Source organism: Morus notabilis, unplaced genomic scaffold (assembly GCF_000414095.1).
Source record: "Morus notabilis unplaced genomic scaffold, ASM41409v2 Scaffold155, whole genome shotgun sequence".
NCBI lineage: Eukaryota > Viridiplantae > Streptophyta > Magnoliopsida > Rosales > Moraceae > Morus > Morus notabilis.
The window spans coordinates 555,484-563,977 of NW_010361021.1; the positions used below are offsets into that span (position 1 = coordinate 555,484).

The 8,494-nt window shown below is 36.2% G+C and overlaps 2 protein-coding genes across 2 annotated transcripts; one reads left to right on the forward strand and one right to left on the reverse strand.

The window, feature by feature from the left end:
- Nucleotides 1-610: 610 nt before the first annotated feature.
- Nucleotides 611-4,234, forward strand: LOC21403978 (probable serine/threonine-protein kinase PBL11). Its single transcript, XM_024165589.1, has 7 exons — nt 611-683; nt 771-869; nt 2,242-2,570; nt 2,826-2,961; nt 3,051-3,187; nt 3,326-3,449; nt 3,703-4,234. Exons 1-7 carry the CDS (start codon nt 611-613, stop codon nt 4,152-4,154), a joined length of 1,350 nt encoding a protein of 449 aa, XP_024021357.1. The 3' UTR covers nt 4,155-4,234.
- A 461-nt stretch (nt 4,235-4,695) lies between these two features.
- Nucleotides 4,696-8,143, reverse strand: LOC21403979 (probable serine/threonine-protein kinase PBL3). The gene is made up of 6 exons (XM_010098064.2): nt 7,750-8,143; nt 6,451-6,797; nt 6,187-6,322; nt 5,723-5,859; nt 5,480-5,603; nt 4,696-5,360 (listed from the first exon to the last, which is right to left on the reverse strand). Exons 1-6 carry the CDS (start codon nt 7,811-7,813, stop codon nt 4,912-4,914), a joined length of 1,257 nt encoding a protein of 418 aa, XP_010096366.1. The 5' UTR covers nt 7,814-8,143; the 3' UTR covers nt 4,696-4,911.
- Between the last annotated feature and the right edge of the window lie 351 nt (nt 8,144-8,494).

Sequence of the window (8,494 nt, forward strand, 5' to 3'; positions counted from 1 at the left end):
GATAACTTGTGTATCTAAAGAAAAATAGAAAACAAACAAACAAACAAACAAACAAAAGTACATTAATAGTCCCCGTTTTTTGATTTTGGTTCATCTATACTTGTCTTAACAAAAACAAAATGGATTTTGAAAGGTTAAAAAATACCAGTCAACGTGATCCAAAGTTAATAATATTTTAAACCGAAAAGTGTACAAACTCAACCCACTTACAACTTTGATATGCATGGAGTTCAAGTATAAGCGCCAAAATAATACTTTGGAAGATATGAATTAAGTCGCGTCAATCTAGGTGAAAACAATCGCTTTTATATTCTCATTTTCTCTTGTGATAAGAAGAAGAATTGTAACAACTATACACTTTGTTATAATCGACATAAAATGTCTTATTCTCCTAATTAATTTCCTACGAAGTGATTTTCACTTTGTCCACTTCACCAAATCGTCTTTAACAATGTCTAATGGAGTTTCTCACTCTATAATTAACGCACCAATTAGGCATACCAAGATATTTCTCATTCCATATTACGTCTTCACCAAAAACTTCATTCATTTTTGGCTTCTGGGTCTATTAATTTCGCTCGAAATTTTAAGTTTATGATCAAGTTGGGACATGGGAAATTGCTGTTTGAAGAAACAAATTAAAGAGCCCAACCAACCAGTCACCGTGGTTCACCTTTCAACTGGTCTGAAATTGTCATATTAATATGTTTATTTTAAATTTATTTGAAATCATTTATTTATTTATTTATTGACTCGTTGGTTTTGTAAAGGAGGCAGAGTAGTAAGAGTACTTTCTCAGCGCAGCATAACTCGTACCACGTCTCCAAACGGGATACGTATTAGAAGCAAAAAGGTTATTTCAAATGCAGGTACGTATTTTCCTGCATGTCCTTCTTTTTCGGCTGTAACGTTGTGTACAAGGGCGGAGCCACACCTTTTTAAGAGCAGGCGGTTTTGTCCGACCTGAATTTTATTCTTTAATCTTGAATGTATATTTTGTTCTTAAAAATTTATAATTATATCTATCTAGGGACATAATCAAGTTATCACCAGGGAGAACTGGTCCGCCCTTTTAACTTTTTTTTCTTTATCTTTTTTTCCCTATATTTACATAAGAATATCTTTAAAAAAAAAAATTGAACAAAACCCCCTCTAAAAAATTAAAACTATAATTCTATATCCTTTAAATTCTTACTGTAACTATTAATCCCCTCTCACAAAAATTTCTGGCTTCGTCGCTGTATCTATCCACCCTCCATGAAAATCTCAAATTATATGTCTACCTCTCTCACTTAATTTTCTGGCTTTGCCCTGACATTTGATATATTGGCTTGTGATATTCAGTATTAACATTTTTTTTTTCCTTCTTTCCACGTCTTTAGTAACAGCAAAAACTACCCAACATGAAAGAGAAAGACGCAGGTCGCCCCTTCGACCAAGGAATTATGTTTCTTTAAACACACAGATAGGTAAGTCCAAGTCTATTTGGAAATTTTTGAGAAATTGTAGTGAATAGTAAATTTTACTTCTTTTTCATATTAGTAAGTGGTCCAATTTATTGATAATCATGAAAATGACTGGATTTACTTAGTGAATTAATATGAGATTTACCGATTGTTCTAGTAAGTAAATATGAGTTACTTTTTTTATGGGAGTTTCTCTAATAGGGTCACTCTATCTGTAACACCAGTTTATGATCGTTGGATCTGATTAATACCACATTAGATTAAAAATATGCAAAATATATAGTTTTTTGATAGAGATCTAACGGCTAAAAACTTAGACTTTTCGATAGTTATTTTTTCCAAGACCTATTAGAGAAATTCCCTTTTTCGTTCAAAAAAATTCAGCCATTTTCTTTAAATTCTTCTTAAAAATTGGTTATTTCTCCAAATGACTCTTAAATAAAAGTGCCCGTGTCAAATTCTAAATTTAGTAAATATTTGTCCGTAAATTTTCTTGTGAGTTTCTCGTTAGCCCTTTTAAATCTTATATATTCAAATTTGAGGGCAAAACAATAAATTCATATAAAATTAGGTTTTGGTCTAGTAATATTGTTATATCTTCTTGTTAAAGGTTAAAACACAAAAAATAAATAAATAAATAAATAAATGATAAGATACTATTATTGTTCGTGATCTTAAATTTAGAAATTAAAAAACAAAACAAACTTTTTTGAATTCAACAAAAAAAAAAATTTCTCCTCTTTGTCCTAACTCTTGGGCTGGTTCTGTGCATTAGGTGCGGCAAAGCGCGATGATGATAAAAGACATGACAACCCATTAAGTTTAACAACTAGAAATGACACACTTGAGAAAGTACACAAGAAGGATAAAGAAGAATCAAGGCCTCGTGCTCACTCCAAGATCCGCTGCTTTTGCTACGCTGTTCTAAAAGACGCAACCAACAATTTCAGCAGAAAAAACCTCATTGGGGAAGGCGGTTTTGGCGATGTTTACAAAGGGTACGTCACTCATTGCACCATGAGCGCTGCGAAACCAAACGAGGGATTCCCAATTGCCATCAAAAGGCTCATACAACGCCGACCACAGGGCTGTGAAGCTTGGAAGGTAAGGTTTTGATGAGCAAAATCATCCAAAACATAGGTTCCGTTCATTTTATTGATTTAATTTAAAATTCGAGTTTTGTTAAAGTAAAAAGTTTTGAAAAACAATCATATTTATTTTTTTTTCACAGTAAAAAATTATTACATAAAATCATATCTCAACTCGAATTAAAAATTTAAATCAGCGAACTAAACGGCTCAATAATTATCTATCTAATGCGGGACTTTTTGGTTAATATATATGGATGTGATCCTGCAGACTGAAGTGAGGATTTTGAGCCAATTAAATCATCCCAACATAGTGAAGCTGATAGGGTGTTGCAGAGAAGGTAGCCATAGAATGTTGGTATATGAGTACATGGATGAAGGGAGCCTAGACAATTGTCTGTTCAGAGGTAAGAAAAATTGTGACAACCTTCAAAATTGGTCACCACGAAGACTTAAGTTTAGGCAAGACAATGAAAGTGATTGATGCATAAAACAGAAAACCGAAAAGAGCTAAATTGGGGCAGAAGAATCAGAATAGCAGTTGGGGCAGCCAGAGGTTTAGCTTATCTTCACACTAACGAGACGCCGATTATTCACCGCGATATCAAGGCCTCCAACTTCCTGCTGGACTCTGTGAGTTCCTCCCTTTTGAGTGCTTCTGACTAGAATATCATGCATTTGATTGACATATGTACAAAACTTTGTAATGATGTTACTTGTGGAATTAGGTATCCCTTGTTGTTATTAAATGAATTCGGCTAATGTTTTCAGAAATTCCGCGTGAAGATTTCGGATTTTGGCCTGGCAAAATATGGACCAGAGGATGATGATGATCATATTAGCACAAGGGTTATTGGTACTAAAGGCTATTTTGCTCCAGAGTACTTTAAAACAGGTATTCAACTAAAGTATCATTCATGGTAAATAAAATAAAATATAAACTCTTCAAATAACAAATGTTCGCTAACCGTCAGTTTTTCATCCCATTTCGTCGGATATACATGCTGCTGATTTTACTCTGATCCAACATGTACATTATTGGCAATTATTTATCCCCCACAAGTAACTTGTCCTGATTGAGGTTGAAAAAATATGAGGGAAGATCTTTCAGTAGAATTTGATCATAATTCTGTACGTATCTTAAACAGGGCATTTGACAGTGAAGGCAGATGTATACAGCTTCGGAGTGGTACTTTTAGAGATCTTATCCGGTTCTTGTGTGGACAAGAGATGTCCAAAAGGGGTGAGGGGAAATCTTGTGGAGCGAGCAAAGCCCCTACTCTGCAGGGGCAACGTAGAACTGCGCTGCGTCATGGACGACAAACTCGGGAAGAACGTCCCCATGGAAGAAGCTCGCAAGTTTGCCGAACTCACCTACCGATGCCTCAGTGAAGATCCGAACAGAAGACCAACAATGGACGAAGTGCTGACTAGTTTAGAGCAATTACAACAAATTGTTGGTGGCGACAATAATCATCACGACTCCCTCAGTTTTGTTGGATTTAGTGCTTGCCCTCCTCCCTTTTCTAAAAAGGCCTCAAGAAAAAAATGCATGCAAGTAAAGATGCAGAGAGATGATGTCTTAACAGAGCATGGATAAGATGGTTGTGATGTAATGTAACCAAATGCTTTCTGATCAATTCAACGACCAACTTGCAAGTTAAGGTCTCTATCTTCATTTTTATGATTTTGAAAACATTTAAAAAACAAAAAAAAAAAAAAAAAAGAAGAAGAAAGGTTCTCATCATACTGTACTGAACTCACCGACACACTTGTATTTCACAAAATAGTACTTCACAATTGTTTTTTTTTCCTTTTAAATGCCTACCAAATTTATTTTCATACAATTTCAATTTTGATTATTGCAACAGTTCTAGAACTGATGGTTCAAACTTCAAATTCAAAACCACAGAAAAAATGGCAAAACCAAATGGGGTCTAAACTTTTCATCTGATATGCCCTTACAATGCTATTCTACAATGAAATTCAGTCATGGAACCCGAAATGTAGGCTCTTTGGCTGAGGAAAAAGAGATCATAAATGTCCACACACCCCAATTCGGAGCTGATTTCAAAATCTACTAAGACCACATATAGAACGGAAAAGAGGGCTAAATGGAAGCTAATGTACACAGCTCACCCAAAGTAAAAACAGAATACAAAATTTAGCTTAACTATTCACACAGGTACATTAAACAAGCAGATAACCACTATCCGAGAGCTACAAAGCTCCATGAAAATGGATGGCTAAATAACCTGTTCAAGCAAAATTCAAAATTTTGTCGAGATGCTTGCCCACACTCCATTTTATGTAAACAATATGGAAGCAAATGAGAATTTACAGATTGAATGCTCAATTCAATGCACTCTTTGAGACTGCCGATTGGGTCGCAACGGGGATGCACCTGGTGGGGGATTCAAAGTGCGGTGTTGCCGCATTGGGGACCGCCGAGGAGTAAGTGAAGCTGTCTGCTGCTCTAGTTGGGGATGAGTTGCACTTCTGGGGGACTCGAGCTGTTCTAATGCTGCTAATACGTCCGCCATTTTTGGCCTGGTTTTAGCTTCATTGTTTAGGCACTGCATAGCGAGAGTGGCAGCTGTGAAAGCTCCTTTCTGAGGATATTGCCCCTCCAACTTGGTGTCCATGATCCGAAACAACTTTCTTTTGTCACCCAAATATGGCTTTGCCCAGTCTACTAAATTCTGCTCAATACCAACTTTTGTTTTGTCCACGGCACGTCGTCCTGACAATAGTTCCAGTAGTACAACCCCGAAACTATACACGTCGCTTTTGGCGGTTAGACGACCTGTTCAATAAACAAAACTGATGTAAGTAACAGATAGTGGAACTGAAAATCAATAATCGTGTATAACAATGCAAAAACTCCAGAAGCTTTCAAGGCAAAAAAGAAAAATTGAAACAGACCTGTGGCAACATACTCGGGAGCTGCATACCCATGAGTACCCATGACCTGAGTTGACACGTGAGTCTTGTCACCCGTGGGACCTGCCTTTGCCAAACCAAAGTCGGAAAGCTTTGCATTGAAGTCCTATATCAAAAACATGAAATTGATGTAAGCAACTACCCCAATTCAACATATAAGCCAACAAAAATATTTCCAAATTCAACGTTTAAGAATTACAACAAACTGTTATTCACTTGACATACCGCGTCTAATAAAATATTTGAAGCTTTAAAATCTCGATATATGACTTGTTGTTTGGCCTCGTGAAGAAAACTAAGCCCTCTGGCAGCACCAATGGCCACTTTCATCCTCACTGCCCATGAAAGCGGTTGTGGCCCCCCTGTTAAGCCAAACATAATAGCTGGAATGAGAAAGAAAGTTCTTAAAGCCACGGCAACAACTTATTTGCAGTCCAAGTTGCGACCTTACTTCATCGTAACAGAAGGCATTAGCACCAGAAGACAGAGAGATGTTAAAAGTGAATTATCATATTTTAGCCAGAGTGGAGTACGCATCTGACCTGTGGGAGTACGTAATTTTGCAAAGCAATCTAATTTCGAAATTAAAGAGCATGAGGACCTGGACAATGTTTCGGGAACTATACTATAGTTGTAGCTATGAGGTAAAATAATGTCTCCTAAAAAGTTAGTTCTAGCGCACAACTTACTTCTAAAGAGATGATTCTCTAGGCTGCCCTTCGGCATGAACTCATAGACCAAAAGCCGGTTCTCTCCCTCTAAGCAGTAGCCTATAAGTTTAACCAGATTTGGATGATGAAGCTGGCCGAGATAATTTACTTCTGTCTGAAATCGAGAGACCATAAGTGAAAAGCTCAGGGATAAGATTTCAAAAGATAAAAAAAAATAAAGACAAATAAAAAATAAAAAAGAAACACACACTTGAAAAAGGATAAGAAGGATAAGAAGCATACCAACCACTCCTTGTGGCCTTGGTAACCTTCAGGCTTAAGCTTCTTAACAGCAACAACCATGCCCGAACCAGGCTTTGCAGCTGTTAATGTGTGCTCATCGATCCATCCCTTGAAAACATAGCCGAAACCACCTTCCCCAAGAAGACTGTCGGGGCGGAAATTTCTGGTCGCATTTTTCAGCTCGTTAAACGAGAAGGCTTTCAGATTAGGAGATGACAATATTTCACCTTCGGTCCTCGGTGTAGGAAGACTTGAAGTGTTGCTTGTTGCACTAAACGATGAGACGGTCAGTGTGGAAGGAGCTGAAGAACGGCTAGTCCTGCTTGAATATTTTGAAACCCCTGATGCTGACAAAGAGAAAAATGGAGGGTCATTTAACAACGAATTGATTTACTTAAAAAATAAATAATAAAAAAAATAAAAGCAGCTCTTCTCCTTAGAAAATTGGAAGTCAATAAATCTCACACCACATTCCCATTGAAAGCTATTTTAAGTGTCACATATTCTACAAACCTTAGTGGAAGTTTTGTTTCTTTTGCAAAATTAGTTTTTATAAATGGCACGCTCAATATTTTGTTCTTTTTTTTTTGGTTCTGTTTCAAAAGGACCACGTACAATGAACAAAGAGTAATTTAATATCATCAACCATCTTTGACCCCGGAACTTTTCAAATTATCACAATATGCTTTATATGCATAAATGATCTCAAGGACCACGTAATCAATTAATGCTCGTTACGGAAGGAATCATTATTAGGTGAACAATTAAAACACACTTTAAAATCAAACACTAACAAAAAATTACAAATTCAGTATTTTGAAGAGAAAAAAAGTTGTAAGAGAAATAAGAAAAATCGGATCTTTTTAGCGAACACAGATAAAATCACAAAGTCAATTATAAAGTGTCTAATTAACAATTACACAAATCCACCATCCACAGATTTACCCCCTTTACGCAGATAAAAAGCAATATAAATAAAGAATGTCCTAATTCAACAACTATGGCATACAAGCAGATAAAAAGAAATTCCCACCTCAATAACTCTAGAAAATTGATGAAACATCATTTTTTACACAAACCGTGAATACCCAGAAAGATAAATAAGTTAATTATGAGCTTTAAGCATTTAACCCCAGTCACCCAAAAACCCCAGAAAGAAAATCGAACTTCACCATTCTAATTCAATCCCAGCTCAGCTCTGGAACCAACTTTATATACCATAAAACTGAAGCATTTATTATGAGAAAGACAAAAAACAAAATAAAATAAAATAAAATAAAAAACAAAAGAATTATTCACCAGAAGTAACGTGGGAGCTGTGGGCGGTATCAACTTTCGCAGAAGAACCAAGACAATTACCCATCGACACCTTCTTCTTTTCCCAAAAACTTAAGAACGCAATTGGGTTCTGTTTGTGAACCCAATTAACAATACAAATCTGAAACTCGAGAAGAAATGAAAGACTAGTTCTGGATTTTACGTGCGGGGTTTGGCTTCGAAGGTGACTTCGGAGAAAGTAAGTTGAGAGAGAAAGAGAGAGGAGAGAGGAGAGAGAGAGAAAGAGAGAGGAGAGAGAGAGAGAGAGAGAGTTAATCCATTTGGGCAGAGAGAATTTGTTTAGAATAAAGAAAAGAGGAGCAAGGAAGCAAAGAAAGAGGTGGGAAAGGAAACAGAGAAGAAAGTAGTTTTTTTTTTTTTTTTCCAGAGAAAGTCTTCTTTTCTGTTTTGTTTTCTGTGTTCTGGTCTTTGCCAAATTGCTCTGGCTTAATGTGACGACAAAAACGCGTGGCGTTTCTATCGCCCATGACGTGTGCACCATTGTACATTCTCTTTAATACCCCTCCTCCTCAATGTTCACTGTCAACCTACCACATGACGATGAGGACACCAACTTCTGATCCAACTTTCAATTTACATGGCAATGTTTTTATTATTAATTAATGTTATAATTTTTTAAATAATTATCAATCAAAAAAGTCATATCAAAATTGATGCAATAAGTCAGGAAGGATTTAAGTTGGTTTTTCCAGTATTATTTTGAGCA

What these genes read in the sequence shown, in the direction of transcription:
- LOC21403978 (XM_024165589.1), top strand. Translation starts at nt 611, where the DNA reads ATGGGAAATTGCTGTTTGAAGAAACAAATTAAAGAGCCCAACCAACCA. An exon ending in AAAGGTTATTTCAAATGCAG is followed by an intron (nt 870 to 2,241) that starts GTACGTATTTTC and finishes TCTGTGCATTAG; the next exon opens with GTGCGGCAAAGCGCGATGAT. An exon ending in TCCAGAGTACTTTAAAACAG is followed by an intron (nt 3,450 to 3,702) that starts GTATTCAACTAA and finishes TATCTTAAACAG; the next exon opens with GGCATTTGACAGTGAAGGCA.
- LOC21403979 (XM_010098064.2), bottom strand. Translation starts at nt 7,813, where the DNA reads ATGGGTAATTGTCTTGGTTCTTCTGCGAAAGTTGATACCGCCCACAGC. An exon ending in AAGGCCACAAGGAGTGGTTG is followed by an intron (nt 6,323 to 6,450) that starts GTATGCTTCTTA and finishes TCTCGATTTCAG; the next exon opens with ACAGAAGTAAATTATCTCGG. An exon ending in TCCCGAGTATGTTGCCACAG is followed by an intron (nt 5,361 to 5,479) that starts GTCTGTTTCAAT and finishes TTTATTGAACAG; the next exon opens with GTCGTCTAACCGCCAAAAGC.